This window comes from Caloenas nicobarica, chromosome 3 (assembly GCF_036013445.1).
Source record: "Caloenas nicobarica isolate bCalNic1 chromosome 3, bCalNic1.hap1, whole genome shotgun sequence".
NCBI classification, from domain to species: Eukaryota; Metazoa; Chordata; class Aves; order Columbiformes; family Columbidae; genus Caloenas; species Caloenas nicobarica.
Window position 1 is genome coordinate 86,391,905 of NC_088247.1, and position 26,948 is coordinate 86,418,852.

General features: G+C 41.4%; 2 protein-coding genes across 3 annotated transcripts in view; both read right to left on the minus strand.

Annotated features, from left to right (window-relative positions):
* The window catches only part of STRN (striatin), a 70,872-nt gene extending 64,572 nt beyond the window's left edge, over positions 1–6,300 (minus strand). The window contains 2 exon segments of the mRNA XM_065632990.1: positions 5,814–6,153; positions 6,155–6,300. Of these exon segments, the coding sequence (XP_065489062.1) occupies positions 5,814–6,153; positions 6,155–6,300 (486 nt within the window).
* Positions 6,301–7,560: 1,260 nt separating this feature from the next.
* The window catches only part of HEATR5B (HEAT repeat containing 5B), a 61,259-nt gene continuing 41,871 nt past the window's right edge, over positions 7,561–26,948 (minus strand). For both annotated transcript variants that reach the window (XM_065631292.1, XM_065631291.1), the window contains exons 31-36: positions 26,771–26,915; positions 21,668–21,937; positions 19,347–19,571; positions 16,733–16,884; positions 11,802–12,015; positions 7,561–10,226 (exon numbers count right to left, since the gene is read on the minus strand). In XM_065631292.1, coding sequence (XP_065487364.1) covers positions 9,922–10,226; positions 11,802–12,015; positions 16,733–16,884; positions 19,347–19,571; positions 21,668–21,937; positions 26,771–26,915 — 1,311 coding nt within the window. In that variant the 3' untranslated portion in view covers positions 7,561–9,921. The remainder of the gene's footprint in view (positions 10,227–11,801; positions 12,016–16,732; positions 16,885–19,346; positions 19,572–21,667; positions 21,938–26,770; positions 26,916–26,948) is intronic.

Genomic DNA, 26,948 nt, shown 5'->3' on the forward strand with positions numbered 1-26,948 from the left:
GCATTAAACTAAGATGAACCAAAAGTCTCTGGGGATGCATGTGATCTTCCTCGGGGAATTTTACACAGCTTGTTCTAGAATTGGTAAATAAAGCTTCAGTGTCTACTGAAATGCTCATAAAGGCCAAGTTATATTTGCAACTTGCTGTTCAAACAGTGCAAAGTTACTTAGCCCTGATGCAATAAAACTGACATGAGCCAAGATCTTCAACAGAAAAAGGAGGGTTACAATTTGAGTAGGACACAGAGATACTGATTTAAATTATAAACGTGCACTAGTAAGGACACATAGGATGTTCCACCATATGCTAATCTGACAAGGAAAACCAAAGTTTTCCCACCTAGAACATAACAACTTATTTCACTTCTGCTTAATTCAACAACTCTGTAGCAAATAATGAAAATCAGAAAATCCTTTTTTAAAGTACAACTTCATGTGAAAGTCTTTGTAAGCTTTAAAGACCACTTGGAGACAATGTAACATTGCAAAACCGTCTGTTCATGCCACCTTGATATTTACAGCAGCATTTTCCTAAAAGTTAGGCCCATTTAAGAAACACATTTTCATTACACTTAAACTAAATTACAGGTTTAACAGATTTGAGAAGAATGGGAAAATCTGATGCTGGGAAATAGAGTTAGTCTAGGTTATGTTGGACTCGATTATCCTGAGGGTCTCTTCCAACTGAAATGATTCTATGATTCTATGAAATGTTCGGATCATTTATGCAATTAAAAAAAAAAAAAAAAAAAGTCAAGCTACTACAAAAAACAGATACAGACCTGCAAAGAACCAGTCTCATCAGCTTCTTCTTACATTCTACTTCTCTACAACAGCTACAGATTTCTATAATGTGGCTCTTTGATCGCTGAACATTCACTCCCACTAGTCCTCCTGGCTTAAATAAAAGAAGCCATGAGGGCTTATCAATGAGTATATTGGGATTAGCTGGCAAACACGCATATAAGCAAACAAGAAAGAGGACAGAAGCTTCTCTCCTTTGCTTCACATGAACTGGGCAACTAGAAAGTTTGCTAAAAAAAAATTAGCAAATGAAAGGACATCTGGCAGTCACCAAGACCCATTTAGTATCATCTTTCCAACTAAATATGCCTCAATATTGTGACCAGGGCTTATTTTCTCCTGCCTTTAATTTGCTTTAGCTGACGTATTTAAAACAATAAATTTGAAAATATTGTCCTTCTGGGGTGGAGAGGAATTTAACATTAATTACTGTTTTCTTTGTAATATCTGCCTTATAAGAAAAAATATTTTATTGAAGACTTCTACCAAGCCATATTTCACAGAGAATCTCAGAGATTCAACCCACATCATAATATTTGAAAATCTTACACAAAACAACTTCAAACTGAATTACTTTATCTTCCATTTTATTGGCCAAACCAAATCTTGAGTTTTCCATTAACTAAATAATTGATTTCATCAACTTACTGCTCATTACTTTTCCTCAGACCAATATTTGCAGATTATCCGACTATCAGAAGGATTTTCAACTAGAAACTTAATCCAATAAGAGGACCGCTATCTAAAAGCCAACAAACTGTAAATATCAACTATTTCTGAATCAAGTAACGAATGTCCTAAACCACACTATAAATAGCCACAGCCATCTGTCTGATTTGCCCCTTCTCCTCATTACTTTAACTTGTTTGTCTCCAAGGACACAATCTTACCACGGAGTGCCTGGTTTCACCGCCAGCCTCTCACCTCGGAAAAGCAGCAGCAAGGGGGAAGATCACCAGCCCTGAGCCTCCCCAAAGAGCTAACACCTCCAAATCTGACCTCCACGACCCACCTCAAGTGCTTATCTAGTATTTCCATCACATTCCTTCTATTACGATTGTTTGCTATCATTTAAGCACATTTTATTTCATTTCATTAACTCTTTCCCTAACATTTAGGGGGTTTTTTGTTTGTTTGTTTGTGTTGTTGGGGGTTTTTTTGTTCATTTGTTTTTGGGGTTTTGGGTTTGTTTTGTTGTCTTTTGGCACTGTCTCACAAGGAGTATTTTTAACAAAGTTCTGGAAAGACAAGCACATTGTATCCACCCATTCTCTGTAATTTCCTTGCAAACCTTTTCAAATGAAAGTTTATCCAAGAAAAACAATTTCAATGTAACCCTATCAGGTCCTACTACTCCAAACCTGTCTACTACTCTTAAGAAACATTTATCGGTTAGAAGAAATGAAAACTTCAGCAGTGAAGAGGACAAGACCTAGAAAATTCCTTAGCAGGATATGAGGTGTCTATACACACAGTTACATACAGAATAGCAGTTTGTTGCAATTTACAGCATTTGTGAAATGCGGAGAAATGCCAAAGTCTGCAAATCAGCATTTTTGCCAGAAAAATGTTTGTCAGAAGCAAAACTTTCCACAGCAACATATGCATTGCTTGCAAAGACAGAATTTCTAGTCAAAACAAAAGCCATACACGCACAAGCCTTCCAAGCTCACCCAGCCCAGAACAGCAGAGCTCAGCAGCTTTGTCACTCGTGAGGATGCGCATCAGCAGCGCTGGGCTCTGCGGGGTCCCAGCCCCCGGAGCAGAGTCCCCATCGCTCTCTCCCAGGGGCGGCAGATGGATAATTAAAAGGCAAATAACATCCACAGCAGAGAATCTCCCCCAACCAGTCGGAATACGTACAGTTAAGGCAAGACACCAATATGAAAGGCATTTTCAACCCTGCTTGCTTCAAGCGAATATATGAATTTTGGTGCCCTGCATATGCATTTGAACAAACCCTTGGCTCCTTTGGGATGGGCTTGTCCAATACATAATGACAACTCTGAAATGCCTCAGAAACACAGTCCAGAAAAATGCAGAATGGAAAAAACCTAAAGTTTAAAACTTTTGCAGAGGAGGAAACCCTTCGTTGTCAACTATCCCAAGCAGCTGCTAGAAGAACCTAAGAAAAGGAAAATTACTAATTTCTGAAAATATATGAAAATACATGATAGTGCTATAAAACACAGTTTGGGAACACTAAAATTAGGATTAATAACGTTAGTATTTCTTCCAGTGAATTACTTCACAGGGCATCATGAAGTTTATTCTTAGGATAATTTTGCAATCTGCAGATGTCAAAGTACTGTAAACAGAAAGCAAGCACTAAAAGTGAAATATGTAATTAGCAGATAAGCATCTAGGGGAAGTCTGTAGGAATCTGTTTTCATTCTGATTTGAAATGCACAGCTTACTAATGATACTTGCATAGACATAAATATTGAAGTCCCCTTTCACTCTGAATGAGGAAGATTATATAATAGAGGAAACAATAATTTTAAAAGATAAAAAAAATTAGAAAACCACAGTAAACATGGATATTTGCCAGGAAAAGCGAAATAAAAGCACTTGATAGGAAGAAAAACCTTGGAAAGGCAGTAGCAGACCCGTAACTAAGAACAGAGAATGAGTTGCCCTGCCTGCCAGTTCACGTATGTTATAAACTCAGGTGTGTGTCACCTGAATAAGTATCACACAATGCAACAGAAAGGTACTCTACCTCAATATCACATTTAGTTCCACACAATTAATTACAAGGAAAATGAGAAAATAAAAACAAGGCCAGAGGGGAAGAAAAGGAAGATAGGGAATCAAAGTGAGACTGAGTGACAAGGTGTTTTTTGGAGAAAGGGTGTACCTTAGCTAACCAGCAACTACTGAGCAGAAGCCAAGCACAGTAACCCTGTGGCATAAAGCATCTGAAGTATCTAAATATCATGGCAAGTGACAAACTGGATACTAAAAAAAAAAAAAACAAAAAAAACAACAACTCTAAGAAACAAGATGAATTGCAGATAAAATTTATGGAGTACTAAGAAGACCATACAAAATCCATCCTCTGCCACACAGCCTCCCAAGAGAACAGATAATCTAACATTTACATTGGATTCAAGGCTGGTAAAGTACAATCGGGAGCACTGAATCTTTATCTCAAGAGAGAGAAACTGCTCAACCTCAAATTTCCATTATTCTGTTAAACACTTCCAAAGATATAGGCCAACAAAAGGCTTCAGAACCGGTTTTTAATTAACGCTTCTCGTCCTTCAACTGTACATGTACAATTTCTACATCCTGTAGTTGCTGAATCTCTAACGCAAACCTCTCACACGGATCAAAGAACATTCATCTGCAAATGGTCACAGCAGATGTAACGCCTGATGCCTGTAGAGACAGCCAAGAATTTTGCACCTTTCTGAACATGACTCTGCAGCAGATAAATGCTGTTACAGCTTGTGGCAATGCCAGCCACAGCTAATTATAACTTTATTGAGATGTTTTGGCAAGAGCCAAAGGCGTTCAAGCAAACAACTTGTAATCGGGTTATATTCCCAGTTCTGCCACTGATAATACATGACTTCGGCAAATAGTTTAAATACTCTTCTTCTTTCCTCCTGTCTCACTCATAACACCCAAGCTTTTGAGAAATACTTAGGGGAGGAGGAATAGCATGTTAGCCTCTGTCAAGAGGCATTATAAATCTGCAAAGCGCTATTAACACACTGGCAGAATTTCTTAGGTCCTGTAAAACGGATTTTTTTCTGCAAATCAATTTTTGAGATCTATATTGACTACAAAAAAAGTCAAGATATTTACAAGATTCCACTGGGCATGTGACACACTATGTTCTTATACACGGCCAAGCTTTCTACATACTATATAATACTTTCTACATAGTATTTACTGGATGTATGGAGTAGAAACATGATTCAGTTATTGATGAATTTTTCATTGAATCACTGAAGCTAAAATTAAAGTTACTCTTTTGTCCTCCTGACCACTTCCTTTAAATTCCTACAAAGGAAACCTCAATGAAGAATGTCACATCTGCCGCCCTTCTCAGAGCGGTTGTGTGATGTTACCATAGGAAGTACAATTAAAAAGATGACTTCCCTACTAATTAAAAAAAAAAAAAATCAGAAAAGTGGTTCACATTGCTAAACAGGCTCAAGACTCCCTTGATAAATACAGTAGTTTCAAGCAACGATATAGAAAGAAAAGAGATGGACAGGAAGCAAGAGACAAAGAAAAGAGGCCTAAAAGGGAAGCCAAGTAGAGACTTTTCAGTCTCAAGCAAGGCCAGCTGAGAATCAAACAGTGGGCTGCTGGTAACGTGGCCAGCGTTAAGGTTTACAAGAGAGATTTTCTTGTAAACAAAGCCAAAGAGGAACAACGAAGGTTGCGTTATCGGCTGGTATTAATGTAACGCGCCCATCAGCGAAGTATCAGACAGCGACGGCTCCAAGCCAACAGTTCACAAGTTCTTCAACCACAAGATCGCTATCAGTCCTTCCATACATTAATAAGCACATCAACCCCACCGCTTTTCAACTTAAAACACTACATAACGTAACACCGAAAGAGTGGCAGCCGGTGCCCCGGGCCCGGCGGGGCCGTGGGCCGGGGGCAGCGGCACAAGCGGCGCGGGGAGCTCGCCGGGAGCGACTGGTAAGAGCGGGTTATGAAACTGGTGACAAGTTGAAGCAGCCGGGCCTGGAGGGGCACCCGGAAAACTCCGGAGAGGCGGCGGGAGCCGCTCCCCCCAGGGCCGCCGCCATGTCACGCCCCTCCGCACAGCGGCGGGGGGCGGCCGTGCTCCGAGGGGAGGGGAATGGCCCGCGGCGGAGCCGGGCGACCGCTCCCTCTTGGGGAATGGGACACGGGGGAAGCCGGGGCAGCGGGTAGGGCGGCCGCTCCCCTCCGGCTGCGCAGGGCCGGGGGACCCCGGCCCTGCGCAGCCGGAGGGGAGCGGCCGCCTGAGCAGGGAAGGGGGGGAGAGGGGCTGTTACCTGCAGCTCCGCCCGCTCCGCCTCCCACTCGGCGCGCTCCGCCTCGAAGCGGCCCCACTCGTGCTGCAGGAAATGCAGGATGCCCGGCACGCTGTACTGAGCCCGGGACGCCGACACCGGTGCGGCGGCTCCGGAGGCTGAGACCCCCCCGCCGCCGCCGCCGCCTCCTCCTGCTGCCGCCGCGGCGGCCGCTGCTGCCGCCGCTTCGCCCGGCTCCAGCCCCGGCCCGCCCGCCGGCGGCGGCAGAAGCAGGGCGTTATTGTTGTTGTTGTTGCTGAAGAAAACGCCGGGCCCCGCTTGCTCGTCCATGGCCGGGCCGGGTCTGCCGTGCTCCCCGCCGCCCGCACCCAGCCGCGTCCCGGCAGCAGCAACAACCTGGGCGCGTCCCGCCCGCCGTCACCGCCTGACAGCCGCCCCCGCCGGCTGCTACGGCAACGCGGAGGGGACAATGCCAGAGCGCGATTCGCGCCGGCCCCGCCCGCGGCATTCTGGGAAGCGTAGTTCCGCTGGGCGGCGGCGCGGAGGTGGAGGCGGGAAGGTTGTCCCCGCCGCCTTCGTCGCCTCCGCGCTGCCCTTATCTCGAGGAGTGACGTTACAGGGAGCGTTCCTCACCCCATGACGTGGCGCCCTGGGGCAGAGATGGGCAAGCCGTGGCAGGGGCAGCTGGCAGTGCGCCCCGGGCAGCGGGGCGGGGGTGAGAGAGACCGGAGGGAGCCGCCCCGCAAAGCCGCGGCAGGAGGGGAGGGCACGCCGAGCAGCAACGGAGCAGGGATTAATCGTAATCTCCACCTCGGAGCTGGATTTAAATGGCTTTAGCACACTCGCGGCCCACCCTGGGGACATAAGGGCAGGTGTCTCGCAGCAGTTCCACAAACTTGGGTGAAGCCCTGCCCTCTCACCCCAGGCTTCTCCATTTCAGTCTTGTTCTGAGCAGCAGTTGGCGTCAAAGCACCGAATGGCGTAATACCATCCCTGGCTGGGATGAAAGAGAGAGCAAAACTGCATTTTTTGGGAGTTACCCACTTTGCCTCTTCCACAAGGAAAGGGAAAACAAGATCATTTGAGGCTGCCGGCAAAGCCCTGGGCTGAGGGCAGCAGCTGTCAGCAGCACTTCTCTCTCCTCTGTCTCCCAAAACCAGGGTCAGGTTTGCCTTCCGTGCTGCATGCAGACACCAGAGGCCTGGTGAGGACAGACGCATGGCTACCAACAGGCCTTACAGTGCGCGAGAGATGGCCCTGCCGCCCCTCAGGGCGCCCCGGGCGCAGCAGGAGCGCCCGCTGCTTGCTCAAGCAATGCTTCCTGTTTCCTTCGGGCTGTGCTGAAGTTGTAATCGCCCTCTTCGTAACCCAGCCCTTGGAGATTAAAAGCGTAAAGAGATCGTCCACCAGCCACAGCTCTAAAGAGGGAAAGACAACGAGGGAAGCTTATAGAGAGCGTCGCAGAGCAGGAGAGGAAGAGGAGCAAAAGCACAAAAGAGGGAGTGTGGTCCGGGGGAGCTCGGCAGGGAACCGGGGTAGAACAACACAGCTCACTGAGAAAGGAAGGAAACAGTAGAGAGGAAAGACATGAAAGGGAAACTGAGCAAACAAGCTTTGTGAAAAACCACATTAAAAAGGCCTTCAACAAAGACAAATATCGAGAGGGTGACAAAGGAAAATAAGAACTATGGGTATTTCAAGTTATTTTGGATTTTTTAATAAAATGAAATTTCATGCCAAAATATTATGTAAAACCACAAGGCTCTACCTTTAGTACCAGGAACAAGCAAAGAAGGAAACGAGGACTAGAAACCGTGAAGGATGCATACAAATGAAAGCTGAGCATGCTGTACACGGTCACACAGTATACAAAGAAAAACCTCTCCCTTCTCTATCCCTCTACATCTGTCTAGTACCATTTTCCCTTCTGCTAACCTTTTTCTATTTTTCTACATGCTGCTTAGTTATGCTTGATTGCTATACTTCCCTCCCCACTCCTCCCCTTTTGTGAGTTCTCAGACATGTTGTAGAGTCTAACTAAAACATAGAAGTGCTGAGATAAAAAATAAATAAAACCTTATTATAGACAAAGAGTTTCCAACAAACATCGAAGTCATTAATTACTAGTGTACCTGTGGGTGAGGGAATCCAAAACTTCTTTTCTTACTTTTACTTTCAAAATCGTTGTGTTCCATTTTGTACTGAGTTTCCTTAATACTTTCTCTCAAATGTTAAACAGGTTCAGAACTACTTCTGAGCAAAATAACTTTGTAATGCTGGAAATCCTTATTAGAAAGTGATATATGTTAACCAATTTAATTCTCACTACACATAGTAAGATAAAAAAAGTAGTGAAATTACTTTCCTCCTCCTGTACGGCATGTTGTTTTCACTTCCGTGCGCATCTTTACTCCTGTAGGACAATGGAACAAGACTTGGATGTTAGCATCTTTATAAAAAAAAATATTTAAAAGATCAGAGTATGCACCCCTTGTTGTGTCCTCTCTTCAGTACTAAAGTATTCACTGTGAAATAAAAGCTTTTCTGATTTTATGTTAAGTATTTGGCACACACCAAACACAATAGGGCAAAAGAGCACTGTCCTTCATTTTGCACAGGTACTCAAAGCGTTTTATCAGGTATTACGGGAAACGAGAGAGTAGGCAAGTGATTATGCAAAAATAATGATGTACAAATATTTCAACCAACTATTAATCACATTTGCTACTATTCACTATTCCTTTTTTATATTTGGGTTGAAGTAGAAGCTTCTGAAATATGCAGTTTTTACCAAGTATCCAGAAAAACGTCAGAGATGAAACTCAACAGGCCTAGCTAAAGTTTCTAGTTATGTGGCTTCTCTCTGTAAAGCAAGATGTATACAAAGATCTGCATATAAACCTATACATTCAACAGCGGTGTCAAAAAATTCATGCCAGCCTTGTATACACAAGAAAATACATGGTTCTGCACTTCTGCCAATAGGAGGGGTGAGGTCTGGCAGCAGACAGACATGGAGAGTCACTGGCTCCGTGCTCTAAGGTTCGCACAGCACTTGAGCCCGGAACTCCAAACCCTGCAGATCAGACTCTCACTCAGATGTGAGGGGACCAACGTGCTTTTCAAAAAAGAAAAGCCTGGCAGGGAAAGGAAAAACTGGAGGTGCCTGGTTCTCACCAGCGTTCTGCCCCCTTAGTACAGGTGCAAAGTGCTCAAGGAATTTGGCTCTGCAAAATTATCAAAGACTCCAGATAAGATATATCCAATGAGACTAAAAATCTTGCAAGAAGGTTAAATAAATACCTAGGAGCCTGGACAAAGAACAGAGCACTGAATCATCGTATTCAGCCAGTGTCTGGTAGAGTAGGAAGGCTGCCAACACACAGCACCTTACAAGGGCCAAAAATCTACACCTACAAAAATGCAGATAGCAGGCAGTTCTCTTTATGAACTCAATTCCAAATGCATTCTTTAAAATTTATCTTAGAAGAGATAGGGGATCAGATTCTTTGCATTCTTTATTAATTTTCAAGCATGGAAACAGACCTGAACGAAATATACACCACAGAAATAAGGACAACAGCATGCTTGATCATCCACCTCAAGAAAGGCTGAAAAATTGCCTTTTTTTTTTTTTTTCCATGCAAGCTGAAATGATCTACAAGGTCTGATAATCCTCTTCCCTCCTTTGTTATTAGAAGGAGAAAGTGCATACTTCTACACCATGGTACATGGTAAGTACAGCGTAACAGTTTCCCCTCTTCCCTCTGTCCCCACTGTGTTAGTGTGCACAATGGTAGGATAACAATCATCAGATTTCAAAAACCACTGAAAGGTTTGGGGTAGCTTTTAAAAATAAATAAAACTATTTAGTCAGATAGAGAATAGGGGTTTTTTGTGCATAATTTATAACACAAATTCATAAATATGATCACATTAAATTTCCTAAAAATCTATACAATAAAACCACTTCCCTTGTAATGCATGGATTTCAAGTAATTACACAAAGCTCTATTAGACAGCCTTTCACATACAAATTACACAAAATTACAAACATATATGCAGTAACACATCAGGGATAATGTAATGCTTCTGACTACTTAATAGTCCAAAAATAATAAAAAGTAATTCAAAAAAAGCTAGTTTTCAGTTTAATTGTTGGGGTGGAATGTACTGTGGGTGGTGGTTGCCTAGCAGCTGCTTTTGCTTTGCTGGCCTGACTTGCTCGGACTGCAGTTTCTAGACGTGTTTTTAATTCAGGAGCAGCTCCCATTACTGTCTTGAAAGCATGCGGGTAAAGTGGACCAATGTGCATTAGATTCTGAAGTGCAAATTCATGAAGATCCTTAGATGCTGTAGATGCAGAGGCAAAGGCATTTTCATTCAGTAAATAGGAGATGAGAGTGGGAACCAAAAGGGCAAGCAACTGGACTCCTGAAAGTAAAAGAAAAAAAAGGTAATATTATGTAATGATATGTAATATCAGAGAAGAAAACAGAAGAAAACTAATTTTAGCAGTTACTAGACTGATAAGGGCAATTTTGTTTACAGGATTGACAATAAACACTGTAATTAAAGATGATCAAATAAAAACTGAAATGTAGATGGTTTCCTGTCCTTTGGTCACCCAAATCTTTATTACCAGGATTGTGTTTCGGATTTCTCTTATTGTTCACCACAGTTATTTTGTTCCTGACACTTCCTTAAAGATGCCTTTGCGCCATCGGATTGCAGATCATTGATAAGAGATCATAAAATGTAGAGTGCCTATCACATTAAAGGATTTCAAAACACTTTTCAGGCACACAGAAACATTGTTCAATTGAATCTGAGTATCAGCCTGCTCAGTGAGTGTAACAGAACTGCCATTAGCACGCAAGTGTTCATGAAAAAGTCAGGACCAACTATCTGCTATACTAGCCCATCCTGGAAGATTCCAATCCAAAAACTAGCACCACAGCTATACTTGGGCTAGCATGACCTAATGAGGCCACAGCCTAAAATGGCACAGCGATCAAAAGGGTTTATCTTGGGAACAAAAAAGCAGCTGAACTTAATCAATAGGGCTAATTTTTGTATCTAGCAAGGATACAAGTATGCCTTTGAAATGTGTAACATGTTAATTGTAAATTTTAAGCTCAAAGAACTTAAACATTAATGGTAACTCATTTATCTATATTTTTGTAGGCTATCAGATAATTAATTATTTTCTCCTAAAGGTTTTGATTAAATTCATACTCATGGGGTGATTGTCTCCAGCCAGCATTAACAGAAATCATGTTTTGTTTACTCTCTCATTTTAAATGGGTTTTAAACAACTGTGCCAGAAGCAGACTGAGGCTCAAGAAAACATACATTTAGTGTTTTATCATCAACGAAGAGAAATACCAACAGGGAGTATGTTGGGAAAACTAAACAAAACACACCACAAAACCAACAGTAATATTTTTACAAGGAAATTTATCAGCATTCAAAGCCAAAGCCAAAGACTTCTTTGGAAACTGCATTGTTTCAGTTAGAGAATACCTGAACTTAAACCATAAATACTGTATTCTATCTACTAAACCAAACAAACAGGAGGCTCCATCTACAATGAAGATATTATGACCAGTACAATTTCTCGAGCTTTTTAGATAAACTTTGAGCTGGTAGAAGCAACATGATAAAAGTGATGAGTCTCTTAAAATAAAAGTTAACAGTGGGAAAAAAGTAAATTTAAATGGTGTGAACAGCTCATTTACAAACAAGAAAATATCACTCACTATTGCAGTTCACATTTAGATTTTTTTTTTCCTGCAATCACCAGAAATACAAAGGCTAATAGCATAGCATACTGTATGTGCTATACGAGGCCACGTACAGAAAAGTTCTAGTATTGGAATTACAAAACCGTGTTGAACAGATGTAGTCTATTTGTGACTATGCCATCAAGTTCATAACTGCAAGATTTCTAATGCTCAATATCCTATTTTAGCATTACACATTTCTCTAGAAAAACTAAATACTTACTATTCTGCTCCTCACCAAGGGCGACCAATGTTTCAAGGACTTTAATTCCTTCCTGGACTGCTAACAGTTCCAGGTTGTTGTTCGGGCGGCTCCTTTCCACAGCTTTCAACTTCTCAACCATGATAGGGGCCAATGAATGAATATATGGAGTTGACAGGGCACGATTGGTGTGTTGGAACACAGAAAGCAGAAGCTGGTAACACTTGGCTTGAACCTAATCAAATCAAGATAAATACATTGTCCTTGAAAGTTATTTGTTAACTCAGGGAATTCTAATAAACTCTGTTATCTATGTATGTGAGATACACATGATATCAAAAAAGAAGAGGAAAGCGGAAGGAAACATGCTGAATAAGAGGAAAACAGCAACGTAGCCCATCTGCTAAAATAATATTAGCCCAGTTTTCAATCAAAGGAAGGCCAGTTACAAAGAGCATGCAAGTACTAAATAGTAGTAACTATACGAACTCGGAGAAAATAAAGGAATAGTTAATGTCATATAACTCAGTCACAGAAGTCCACGCAGAGCTACCTCTTAAAGTCTCAGAACTACCAGCATTAAAAGTAAATCTATCTGCAAAATCATAAAATGCTATTCCCATCTCAGAATAGTAAAATAGGCCATAAAAATGACTCAGATCAAAGTGATCTTATTGCTCTAACATGAGCCATGGCTGTAGCCAGAAGTGGCAGACCTGTCCTTCCTTCCTTCTCATTCTCCATCTTGTGCTGGCAGTAGCACGGAATACACACATGGCCATACAGTGAGCTGGACTGCAGAACTCTCTCCTCATCTTCCTTCCATTTTCTCCACCCCACCCCTCTCATTTTCTCTGCAAAGCAGTCAATATTTGTGAAAATGACTCACTGATGATCTTGTTTAGATGAACTTACAAATACATTTGATTTGGGTGTACAAAAGTCTTCCTCCAAAATCCCATACAAATAACCCAGAACTTCTGAAAAGGTAAAGCCTCATAAATACAAGGATAAAACATTGCATGTGCTTTCAAAATGCACTCAAGTCTGAACAGGATGAGGTACTCAGCACAATCTGAACAGAAACATTCTAGAGAAAGTATTATTGAACACAGTGATCTGTGAGGAGATCTGGGGATGACTGGAAACGCAGATGTATAAATAAAATTATTAAATATAAGTCATAGATAATAAAAATAATAGTAACAAAACACAAGTGCAGCTCAGGTCACTGTAAGTTCACTAGTTAATGGCTGCACGTTTTTATACAATTGAATTTTTATGGCCTGAAGTAATAACACTTCTTCTAATACCATTTCTACGCTTTTTAAGAGAGCTGCCCAGAACATCTTCTAATGCCTTACTCAGCATCATCTTTGACCTGTCTCAACAAATTACTCCTCTATCTTTCTATACCACTCCAAATAACTCCCTTCCCTTTCTGTCCACATTCTTTAAACTTTACTCATGATTAGCTGTTAGGATTATTAACCTTCAAAATAAGGAGTAAAAGTCTCTTTTCTTACATGAATGCGCAATTCAAATAAGAGTTTTACAACTGCATCTGACAGTAGAATTTCATAACAAGCTTATTTTCACAGAATCACAGAATGTTAGGGATTGGAAGGGACCTCAAAATATCATCTAGTCCAATCCCCCTGCCAGAGCAGGAACACCTAGGTAAGGTTACACAGGTTACAGGAAGGTGTCCAGGCGGATTTTGAATGTCTCCAGAGAAGGAGAATCCACAACCTCCCTGGGCAGCCTGTTCCAGTGTTCCGTCACCCTGACTGAGAAGAAGTTTCTTCTCAAATGTAAGTGGAACCTCTTGTGTTCCAGCTTGAACCCATTACCCCTTGTCTTACTGTTGGTTGTCACCGAGAAGAGCCTGGCTCCATCCTTGTGACACCCACCCTTTATATATTTATAAACATTAATGAGGTCACCCCTCAGTCTCCTCTTCTCCAAGCTAAAGAGACCCAGCTCCCTCAGCCTTTCCTCATAAGGGAGATGCTCCACTCCCTTCATCATCTTTGTGGCCCTGCGCTGGACTCTCTCCAGCAGTTCCCTATCCTCCTTGAACTGAGGGGCCCAGAACTGGACACAATATTCCAGATGAGGTCTCACCAGGGCAGAGTAGAGGGGAAGGAGAACCTCTCTCGACCTACTAACCACCCCCTTTCTAATACACCCCAGGATGCCATTGGCCTTCTTGGCCACAAGGGCACAGTGCTGGCTCATGGTCATCCTGCTGTCCACCAGGACCCCCAGGTCCCTTTCCCCTACACTGCTCTCTAATAGGTCATTCCCCAACCTATACTGGAACCTGGGGTTGTTCCTGCCCAGATGTAAGACTCAACATTTTCCCTTATTATATTTCATTAAATTTTTCCCTGCCCAACTCTCTAGCCTGTCCAGATCTCACTGGATGGCAGCACAGCCTTCTGGCATGTCAGCCACTCCTTCCAGTTTGGTGTCATCAGCAAACTTGCTGATAGTACACTCAATTCCCTCATCCATGTCGTTGATAAATACATTGAATAATACTGGTCCCAGTACCGACCCTTGAGGGACTCCACTAGATACAGGCCTCCAACCAGACTCCGCGCCCCATTGACCACGAGTCTCTGGCTTCTTTCCTTCAGCCAGTTTGTGGTCCACCTCACTACCCGATCGTCCAGTCCACACTTCTTCAGTTTAGCCATGAGGATGCTGTGGGAGACGGTGTCAAATGCTTTGCTGAAGTCAAGGTAGACCACATCCACCGCTCTGCCTTCATCAATCCACCTTGTTATGTCCTCATAAAAGGCTATGAGGTTGGTCAAGCACGACTTCCCCTTGGTGAAGCCATGTTGACTGCCCCTGATGACCCTCTTATCCTTGATATGTCTTAAGATGGCACCAGGGATAAGGTGTTCCATCACTTTCCCAGGGATGGAGGTGAGGCTGACCGGTCTATAGTTGCCCGGGTCGTCCTTCTTGCCCTTTTTGAAGACCGGAGTGACATTTGCTTTCCTCCAGTCCTCAGGTACCTCTCCCGTTTCCCAAGACTTGGCAAAGATGATGGAGAGTGGTCCAGCAATGACTTCAGCCAGCTCCCTCAGCACCCGCGGGTGCCTCCCATCTGGACCCATGGATTTATGGATGTCCAGATTGCTTAACTGGTCCCTAACCCAGTCCTCATCAACCAAGGCAAACTCCTCCATTGCCCTGCCTTCCTCTGGGGCCTCAGGGGTACGGGGCTCCTCAGGACAGCCTCCGGCAGAGTAGACACAGACAAAGAAGGCATTCAGTAATTCTGCCTTCTCTGTATCTTCTGTCACCAGGGCACCCACCCCATTTTATTCCACCTATATAAATCTTTTGACTATTCTGCATTCACAGAAGTCTACAAACATTCCTGAAATGTAGAATCAGGGCTTCTTTGAAGCACGTAAGGCACTCTTTCACACAACACTTATCCATTAGTATCAAGAGACAAGGGTCTCAACATAGTTTCCTTGTTGGAGCAAAATGAAATTTTGCTCACCAGCCTTCTGGTTATACATGATACCAAACCTTTCAGACTTTTGCAGGTGGTAATAGTTTCAAAGATACTCCTTTATTCCTTTATTTCTTATGAGGCAGTGATATTTCCTCAGAAGTTTTTTTCCATAACAGGTTCAATGCTCTTAGTACAGTCCGTATAATGCTTTTATTACAAAAAAATGTCTAGGTACTGACCCCAACAATTAACGTTTTGTGCTAAAAAATGAAGACAAACACACAACAAGTATTACAGATTATATGTTCTGCACATCAACAAGGAGAGTGGACACAATCTGGCTGCTGTCAAAGCATTTGCTGTGAATTACAAAAATAGTGGTAAGTTCCAGCTCACTGACAGCTTTCCAGCAGGGTGGTGGGCAAAGATGTGCTACTCTCACTATTCATGTGTTTATAAAGAGCTGAGAGAGAGTATGACACAAAAGCTTCTGCTTAATACAACTGACACTTCCATTCACACACTAAAATTTTAAGTAGCTTTCCACCCAAAGTCAGGCTTCAGAACCAACTGAGTTTTATGTCTATGCCAGAAAACACCAGCCCTGCTGCAGAGAAGAATTATCAGTCTAAACAGGATTTTAAATACCTCACTGTGACCCTAAACATTATCAGCATTTTTTGCATGTTTTTCTTCTTAGGAATCTTTGCAGTGCTTACTTGTGGAAACACTATAAATTTTTCTCTTCAGCTCCCACCTGCAGATTTCTACACACACTCAAACAAACTGACGTATATATGGCTGGAACAGCTAAGCTTAACTATACAGTGCATTTGCCTGCTTGAATGAAGTCAGTCTACAACTTTTTACTTTCCCTCTCTAGTGAGAAAATAATTTAGAAGATAATTCAACAAAGACAAACCAAAGGGTAGAAGTCAAATCAGGAGACAGATGATTCACAGTCTGTAGATGTTCTGATGGTGACCACAAAATTACATTTTTGCACTCAGACTGAGTTTTGTATGAACACGTAAAATAAGCACAGGTTTTTACACAAACAAATACAAAATTCATGAGAAATGTGGGCTGTAATTTTATCTACAGAAAAAGGGGTCTAATTCATATTATAAAAGATCAGCATTAATGTAGGAATGTCACCACTCTCTGGTAACTAACCTTTTCATTTGCTAAAATTTCACATATCAAAGATTACTTTTCCTTTTAAAAAGCTGCCAGTCAAGGACCTGGCACGAGGCCATGAATGCACATTATCCAGCAGCACTTAGTTCAGGTTGTTTTGCTCACTGAAGAATTTCTATAATGCACTGTTGAAAATTCTAGTTATTTTGACAAGCAGTATCTGTCTCTGAAGTAAAGGCATCACAAAGCATTCAGGAAATACAGTATATACATCACAATTAGTTTTTCTCAGCTATATATCATTCACATTCCTATAACATGATCTTACCCAAGGATCACAGGAATTTAATGCACTTTTAAATCTGTTCATGCATCCATTTTGTAAAGACTGCACTCCAATTATTTCCGTGCTTGCTGACCAAAGGAAGAGAGCAATAGCTGTAAGTATGCTTACTTCATCAAGAATAGGTTTAGAGGCTTCTGAAAAACAAAAACAAACACGCTGTTAGCTTACTCCAAAAAGGGTTTAGAATTTATTCAATAAAAGCCAGTCAACACAGACAAACTCAAAGAGGAAATAAATGTACTTGAAATTACTTGCAAGTGCATACAAATATGCATCTACTTATTTAAAAAAAAAAATCACTATCATTATTAAATGTCACTGAGAAAAAGTTGAGCAACTCTATTCTAATAGTTGTTTTAATAAAGTAAATCAAACTTTCTGAAACTTAAACATCAAAGAAAAAAACATCACAAACGCTTTCTCTAACCAAGTCATATTTTTTCTTTTCAATGTGCAAACAAGAGGAAAACTGTGGTTTTTTAGATTTTTTCCCCATTAAAAAATATACTTTGCCTTTTTTTTTTTTTAATCTCTTCAGCTGATACAGCAGAGTAAGAAACTGATAACCAGCATGGCAACAGCTTTTACTTATCACGACGTTTCACAGACTAGCTGATCTGACAGCTACCTGTCACTAATAAGAACAGTCCTACTTTAACCTTTCCTGGTTTTCAGATAGTCTGTATTTGCCATATATAATTATTATAATATACATATAAAGTACTGTTCTGCTGGTTTTGTTGGCCACATTGTTTCTGGTCTCCCTTAAGAGGCACAAAGAAACAGCAGATACATAGTCAGCAAAACGAAAAACAGCATGACTGCCCTTTACAGATGTCAGCTAGTCACTCGATTGGCCTAGCCATGATGTGAAACCTCACTTCGAAAAACTACTCCAAGCATTTTAAATAAGAAATTTTTTAAATAATTTTTTAAACATGCTTAAATTTTATTGAATTATGAGACTTGAAACCACATGCGGTAGACCTTGCTTAGATTCTTGTGTGTGATATGTCCCACTCCACAGAAGTTTAGAAAGGAAAAAGAAAACATACACTCTTGCAAGGACCTGAGGAAGATTTCTGAAGTCTGCCAAAAAGCCTAAAGCCAATAATGTTTCTGGAAAGAAGGACTGGGAAATCTTTACAGCAACAAAAGGCTGAAAGACAGGAGCTGATGTGACAAATCAAATTAGAAGTTTGACGTGGTTAACACAAATCTACTGATCCTTCCCCTTCAGACATTTTCAGGATCATTTGCAATTACCTACTCACTTCTTGTCTCTCACATGAGTAACTCCATTCAAGCCACTCTTCAGTCTCTATAAATGGCTCCTTGGGGATGTAATGGGATGTTTTTTTGGCTGAACTACCATTATGCAAATGACAAATCTTTGTGTCTCTCTTTTACTAAGTACACAGCTGAGACTGTATGTCTTTTTTGCTTTTCGAAAGGCAAGGCAAAGTATGAATGTGAACCAAGAGAAGAAGCCTGCAGTTCTCTAAAGAGATGCAGTAGACATACCGCTGCTGGGTAACAGATTTTTTTTTTTTTCCAGCAGAGGTAGAATTTTTGCTCACCACTGAAAGCTTGTAACACTATTGTGAATATCCTACTCCAGTACGAACCTTGACACAATTATCCCTTGCTGTCTTCACACTCCTTCACCTTTAACACTCACTGTCATTAAGAGCATATGAATCGTGTCAGCAAACACTTAAAAGATACACTGATTGCCATTTTTATTGAGGTCTAATTCAAGGTGTCACATCTATGTATGACACTGAACAATTACAAATTCAGTAAGAGATCGAATCCTCTACAAACACTTTTGGCAACTAAAATCTCCTTTCCTTTAAGCTAACAGGTATTCTGTGGAAAGAGGAAAGGAGGGTTGGAAATGATAGTTTGCTCAGGCCTTGCCAACATGTCTAGAGTTGCCGGTAGTCACAGAAATCAAGGCGTGGTCCAGGAAGTGAAGTGAATTCAGCTTAGAACTCCTTTAGATTTTACTTGTGAGACATTCAGCAGATCTCAGAAAGACCGATTGGTATCAGAAGGTAGATTTCCAAGTTCCAAATACAAGTCACTAGCTGAAACAATGAAGGCTGGGAAGGTCAAGCTGAGGAAAATCTAAAGCATTAAATAATTACATCATAATGGGATTCCAAATGGAAAAGGAAAGTCTGAACTAGTACAGAAAAAGACCCTACGGAAAGGACCTGAGGTGGGGCGGTGCTGCAAGATGAGTTGCTAAAGGCAAAATTTCTAACAGGAAGTTATGATCAATACTGTCAAATAAAACAAGCCAATGAGGACAAATCTGGGACGAGAACTTGTGAAATGTAACTCTATTTTCTTAAAGTAAATGCTGCGCTTGTCTTCAACAGAACCTCTTAAGCAACTCCAAGTAGATATGCTGTGTGCACTCAGGTCTTTCTCCCATTTCAATTTTACAAGAAATTCATCACCACTTTTAATCCCCAGCTCTGACATGAAGCCTATTAAACTACAGGCAGATACAATACTTGCCTTTTCATTACAGGAAAACCTAGTTCTCTTGATTTTAACTCTCCTGCACTGGGAAACCACTTACCAGGTTGAGAGTATTCCAAGATAGATGCCAGAGTGCTGCGGATGAGACCCGTCCATTGTTTCTGAGTTTCGTCAGTCTTGACTGTTGGAAGAGTAACAATAGTTTTTATTCCTTGAAGGGCTGCACTGACTGGAGGTGGGACCTGATTATCTGCTGATTTTACTGCTGTTTCTTTCAATACTCTTGTAATCAGAAATAGGATAGTGGGTAAGATTGTCATACATCCTAAAAAAAAAAAAAAAAAAAAACACAACAGAATTTCTGAAGTTAATTCCAACAAATGTGGTAGATAACCTCTTAGCTTTCCCAATGTGGATACATACAGCTAGGAGACAAAGGAGACACCAGGATAAACTGCAATTCAGGTAACAAGTGATATGTGCCATTCAATATTTTATCAAACTCATTTATCAGTACTAGTTAAGTATATCATAGCACAAGTCATACAAGCCAACACTTAAAATGTTGCTGTCAATTCAGGAATGACAACTCAGCTAATTAAGTCCTGCCCTACATGGCATGTGATACATGGTATGTGTCATACTGAACACATCCAGGTTTTTAAATATCTTCAAACAGGACCTGCATATTGCTAGGGTCCTATTAAATAAACAACAATGAGAGGTCTGGAAACAAGTATCTAAACCAAGTTATTGTAGTCATTTGGAACTTTCCAAGGAAGCTGGTGTGAGGTACAAGCCTCAGAAACAAAGTAAGGAGGTCGTTTAGGTATCTGACATCCTGGGCAAAAGCTGTAGCCATCTGACTGCTCTACAAAGGAGACAATTAGAAGGAGTTTCAATAATACACACAGATGTTAAGCCCATGTAGGACTGAAAGAAGGGTGCTATTTGGTTTAGGAGTGTAACATCAATCTGTAGCTCACTTCAGACAGTCAAGTGTCTTTCCATATCTTTTTATGCAGCATTTTCCCACATCCATAGAAACACAAATCCTGTCATTTTCCTACTTCTTAGAATGTTGTGAGGATAAATACACTAAGTAGAATAATTACGACTGGAATGGACTGCTGGAGACCATCTAGTCCAACCCTCTTTTTCAAAGTAACAGTCTCTAGATCAGATTGCCCAGGATCTTGTCCAATGGAGACTGCAAGTTGCTCATGTTTTAAAAGAAGAAATATAAAAAGCCCACTCAGTCACACAAAGTGATGAATTATCTTTGTTCAGTTTCCCTTACATCCAAAGGCTCAATTAACATAAATGCCTGTGCATGTACTGTCGCCCTTCCCTACTGCTATCAGCTGGCTACATTATCTAGATGAGAAAAAAAAAAAAACCCTAGCAGTCTGTAGACTAACCATCATTTCTGAGCTACACTGACTGGCCACTTGTCAAATGCTGGGAATCATGTCTTCAGTCAATATAGAAGTAATACTGTTACTCTTTCTGCCCATCCCAACCTAAAAAAAAAAAAAAAAAAAAAAAAAAAGGAAAAGAAGGAGAACCACAAATCAAATAAAACCAGTACAGGACTCCAGATCAACTCAAAATCTATTTTAGAAAGAATTGTAGGACTCAAATTGTCCATCTGATGTTGTGTTCTGACTATGACTTCATCCAAACATGTTATCTACCATGCATCTCATTAAGGGACCAACCTCTAAAATGTCTTATCTACATCAGTGTGTGAACCCTCCCAGAGATCCATGAGACAACTCTTAAGCAATTTGTTGTCTGAAAAGCAAAACTCGAAGGGCACAGCTTCCCATGCAATTGTGTCCTTTACCCCTGAACTCCACTCAGTGCAATTACCCTAGATCACACATATCCTTTGTGACAGTCTCCCTGGGCAGAAGAAAGCTCCATTTAGTTTAGAGTCACATTTGGGATGACTGACAGCCAACGGCTGCAAAACCAAGTGCACCACAGCTGAATTGTGCTGTTTTTTCCTCAGTAGGATTCTCTTTTCATCCAGCTGCTATTTTTCATGAACTTCTCAGGAATTTAATTATCTCTGAGATGTCTATGTTCTTTTACAATATGATTAAAATTGGCCAAAAGGTTTCAAAATCCTGAAAAAAGGAAGGGAAAAAAAACACCAATAAAATCATAGTGACATAGAGCCCATTTCCTCAGCAAACCTGCAGCACACACTCAAACTTAAAATCCAATAATTTGCTTTATGCTGCTCACTGGAAAAGCCTAAATTCTTAATTAATTTTAGAACCTAACCGTAATTTTCAACAGATGACCCTTAAAGTATCCCACGAAAATACATTTAGTTTGCTTTTAACATCATATCCTTACTACGCTTCCCCTACAGTAACCACTCATATGTATTTTGTTACAATACCTTACCTGCTGGAGAACACAGAGAAGGCAGATCAGATAGTATAGTCACAGTGGCGGCCACAAGACGAGCACTTTCCTCAGAGAGGTGGGATTTGGTAGCAACGTGACTTGGAGAATCTGACACTTTTGAACTCAGATGAGGCATGTGCCGTACCAGGATAAACATAAGCAATTCCATGGCTGCAAAGACTAGAGATTTTCCAGGCACAAGACCACCACTCTCACCACCCTCTCCTAAAGCAAGAGGATTTTCTTTTTCTTCAATATCTTCTTCATCTGAAAAAAAAGGAAATAAATGTCTGAGGAGACAGTTAAGAAAGATCCATAAGAAAGATTACATGAAACATTTTTTTAAAATGTTAAAAATCAAGATTAAAAAGTTGCTTGACGGTAAGATATGACAAACATGGCTCATGTCAAACTGTTTTAGTTAGAATTACTTAAAGGGGTTTAAAATACTTTAGAAGCATTGCGATTGAGGCACTACTTAAAAATCCATCCAGAACTAGAAAAAAAAAAAAGTAATCATACACAAAGTAAAAATGCAGGAATTATTTTGCTTCTTTTAAAACTGATTGTAAAATTAACAGAAATGACTGCCAAATAAACAGGCATGAAAATATTTTTTTGATTTAATGCTTACTAATTAAATGTTCTACCCTGACAAAATTTTACTTCAGCCTAAATTGATTATGAAATAAGGGAACAGAAAAGCATTGTAGGATTCTATGTCTGAGTTCATGACTTCAGTGCATTCAGTTCAAAAAGTCTCTCTTTTGAATGGCAGCTTGGCCAGCTGCAGTCTTTCCTTCTTCCATTAAACAGCAACAGAGACTCAGTAAGTCAAAGCTGGCCTGAACTACCCCTATGGAGCTCCTATGAATTTAAATGATTGCTACTGTTATCACATTCACCAATCTGAAAAATGCAACTTACTGGGCCTACAGTAAACAATTCCATTAATTCATATGAAGGAACAGAGCTTGCATTTTTAGCTGTGCTGATTCCTCAAGTTTCAGCAAAATCCTCTCTCTTTGTGTGGAAAACGGGTAAAAGCTAACAGTTTGTTTTTTTTTTTTCTCTCAACAGTATATTGTGCCAGACTAAGATGGTAGTTTTCCTTAGTAAGAGAATATTCTTCTGGTTTTATTTTACTTCTTTCAAGTAAAAGAAAACATGGCAGACCTACCCTAACCAGATATCAATGAACTATTTGCCAGGTTGCCATTTGGAAATTAGTTTACCTGGCAAAGACGGAACCAGTACACCCAATGTGAGATTTTTTAAATAAACGGTAAAGGGATGATTGAACAGGGAGATGCTCTATTAAATGGAAAAGGTTTCTAAAAGTACCCCAGAAAGTAGCTTTTGGACTGATGCTAATACCCTTATCAAGGATATTCTTACATAAAGTAGAAACAAACTAACAAAATTTGCTGATGAAAAGCCTAAGCAGAACATCAGAAGCTGAAGCATCATACCAGAAGAAGCAAGGATAAAAGAAAAAAGAATTAATTTTACTAAAGCTCAATAAAAGTAGAGGAAGAGAATTTAGGTATATCAACACCTCAGAGAATCTCAGAAAAATTTAAGATGAAAGGAACCTCCATAAATCATTCAAGTTCAACCTCCTGTTCCTGTTCAAAACAGGCAGCCTGAAAGCTAGAGCAGGTTGCTCAGGGCTGGTTCAGTTTTGAATACCTCTGAGCATGGAGATGCCACAACATCCCTAGGCATCTGTTCTACTGTTTCACCATTCCCACGGTGACAAATTTTTCCTTGCATCCCATCTGGATTTCCATTGCTGCAACTTGTACCCATTGCCTCTTGTCTATCCACTTTCAGAAGAGTCTGGATTGGTCTTCTATTTAAATCCCCTTTAACAAGGGGGATTGCTATTCTATCCCATTTTAACTGTCTCTACTGCGGACTAAACAAGTTCAGCTCTCTCAGCCTCTCCTCATGTGTCACAAACATCATCTCCCCTAAGCAGCTTAGTGGACCTCCACTGGACTTCCTTGAGTTTGTCAACATCTCTCTTATTCAGGATGAGGGGGGAAAGGCAACAAGAAGTAGAAACTGCTCCAGATGCACCTTCAAAAGCTCAAGTTGGTCACGCTTTTCTAACGCAGCTCACTAACAGTCTTCAGCATTGCACAAGCACACCCAGGTTCCACATTCATCTCGTTATCCAGCATATCTGCTATCCAGTCAGTCAGCCCTCCAGCCTATACCAATGCACAGGGTTATTTCATCCCAAATGCAGGATTTTGCATGTCTTCACCAAACTTCAGCAGGTTCTCAGTTCTGCAGCTTGAGATTCCCCTGAAAGCCAGCACTGCCCTCCAGTGTATCCACCACTTTTACTATTTGGCGCCATCCACAAATCGGATGAAGGTACATTCTGTCCTATCATCCAGATTGTTCATGACGATACTGAACTCTAAGGAACACCAGTTACAACCAGCTGCCAGTTAGACTTGAATCAACGAATTCCATTCAAGTCCAGGAGTTCGGCTAGTTATTCTCCCACTTTTCAGTCCACATCTCTCCAATTTGACAATGATACTATGGGGTTCTGGGTCAAAAACCTTGCAAAATTCAAACAATATCCACCACTCCCCCTTCATCCAAAGGCAGTTATTTAATCACAGAGGATGATCAGGCATTATTTGTCCTTGCTAAGTGTGTGCTCACTATTTCAAATCACATTCTTCTACTTTATGTACTCAGAAGTGGTTTCCAAGGTGATTTATTGCAAAATCTTTCAGCACACACAGTAGGCTTACTGGCACGTAGTATCCCAGAACCCACTTCGTGCCTTTACTTACTGAAAATTAGGCATAGCGTCCACTTTTTGCCATTCATTGGAAAGCTTTCTTGAGGACCACAGCTTTACAAAGATGATTGCAGGAGCCCTAGCACGTCATCAGCCAGCTCCCTCAGATACATCCCATCTGGTCCCAGGGTATGTCCAACTTTCACCTAGGCGGTCCCTAACCTGATGCTCATCTACTGTAGACAGCAATTATCTCCCTTAAATTTGCTCACTAGACACAGAGACACAGGAGGACTAAGCAAAGAACATAACAGTGCCCCAGTTTTTCCCCTGATGTGTTTTATCCCTAGATCCAGTCCATTCAGCAGTGGGTCCAAACGTCCTTGGTCTTTTTGCTGGCAACATACGTATAAAAGCCCTTCTTGTCACACTTGACATTCATCACCAGCCTCAGCTCCAGCCAAATTCTGGCTTTCTTAATTCCACTCCTCCATACATGAGGAGACATCTTCAGTAATACCCCTGGGCAGTTTGCCTGCACTTCCACCATCCATACACTTCCTAGTCACATCTGAGCTCAATCAGAAGTTACCATTCAGCCAAGTCAGCCTCCTGCCACTACTGTTTGACATCCTGCACTTTTGAATGACCTATTTTCTGTCACTGAAGGTGAACCAACTCTTCTTTTTGCCCGTCTAGGAAGCTTACCGCAAGTTCTCATCCGCAAGCTCCCTGCACAAGCCCAAGTCTGCCAAGTCAGGCCAAAGCTTTTGATCTGCTACTTAATTTCTTCATTTCCCTCAGAATCATGAACTCCACTATCTCATGGCTGCTACAGCCACAGCTACCATTAACCTTCATAACCATTTCTTCTGTATTAGTGAGGAGCAAATCCACTGGGCACCTCCCTTATTTGGACTGTCCAGCATTTGCACTGAAAAAACCTGTGCCTCATACGCTTCTGAAAGCTTCAGTTAGCAACCTGCAGTACTGCCCTTCCAAAATATGTCTGGATTGTAAAAGTCTTTCATGACACTCCCATGGCTGGCGATTGCAAGGCTTCCTCCAGTTGGTTTAATATGGCTTCACCCACTCCCTATTCTTGATTGGGCAGTCAGACAACATGGCAGTTCCTGACTGGTATCACCCTTCACTTCCTCTTAGTGGTATCAGTTCTGACCTGTCAGAGAGGCATAGCTGGCCCAAATACCTACCCTGACAGCTTGTTCTTCTCTTGCCTCTCCCTACAGTGTTCTCTTACTGGATGTCTGGAGATAAAGCCTTTTGTTCCTGGAAGTCACAACCCTGCAGCCTCCACCTTTGTGGGAATCCCATCCTCCAGGCCTGTATTAAAACATGGCTGTCCCACCTTCTGTGACACATGAGGCTTGGGCTCCGGTGCCTGCATGATCTCTGTGAAGAACACTTCATTCTTCCATTTGCCTTTCCTGACACTATACAATCTGCTCACCTTCACACGCATTTCCTTCACATCTCACGGGAGAGACCAATGTCACCTCCAGCCCTGGCTGCACAGACAAGCACCTGGGGGACAGTCACATCAGGACTTTCATCCCAATTTCAAGCCAGGTCATTAGACCTCTGATGTGCCAAAGGTGATCATTCTTCAGCCAGCAGACTGCATCTTGCTGTATGTTACTGTCATCATTATGCTGACTTAAGCCGTTTTGAGCAGCACTTCTGGGCTGCATGAGCATACCTTTCCATGCCAACTGCCTTGCTCCTGCTTGCACACCCTGTTCCCAGAGCTCCTGGTTGCTGACACACCCTGAATGTCAGTGAAGTAAGAACCCAGATGCAAGTCTGCTCAGCTTCCTGGCAAGATCTCCCAGGCAGGCAACTTTTCACATTGGCTCCAGTAGCAGTTCACTGGCCTCACAAATGCCAGTTGTGCCAGGGACCCACCACTAGACCCTACATTGGCGTCTGAACCATTAAACTTCAGAAAAAAGGTAAATGAAGTGCTATGAGGCCATCAACAGAGAAACATTAAGGAAACCGAGCAAGGTATTAGTAAAACTTGAAGTGTTGTGCTGGGTATAATTTTCATCACTCGTATTCAAGAAAAATAAATGAAAACCATGCCATGAAAAGAATAATTGCCAGAATGATCAGAAGAAGAAAAACTACATCCTGCAAGAGTTAAACAATCAGCAGGTAAGATTATGAATACATTGAAAGTATCTGTGGAATACACAGCATTTTCTCTCTCTTTTTAACCATACTCCAATCTGTCTAAGTTCTGTTCCCAATACAAGAACCTGTTGCCTATTTACTCTGCAAAGCAAGCCGTGTTTTCAAAATCTTACTTAGGGTGTTCCTTTTTTCCTGCAAATAATCTTGAGCTGCTCTTACTATCTGCTGGACAACTCCAGTAACCAGCAGCTGGACTGAAGGAGGATCCCAGGTCAGGAGGAGGCGGTGAAGTACACTCAAGAGTTCAACACCAAGGAGCTACAGTAAAACAAAATACGTATTAAAAAAAGG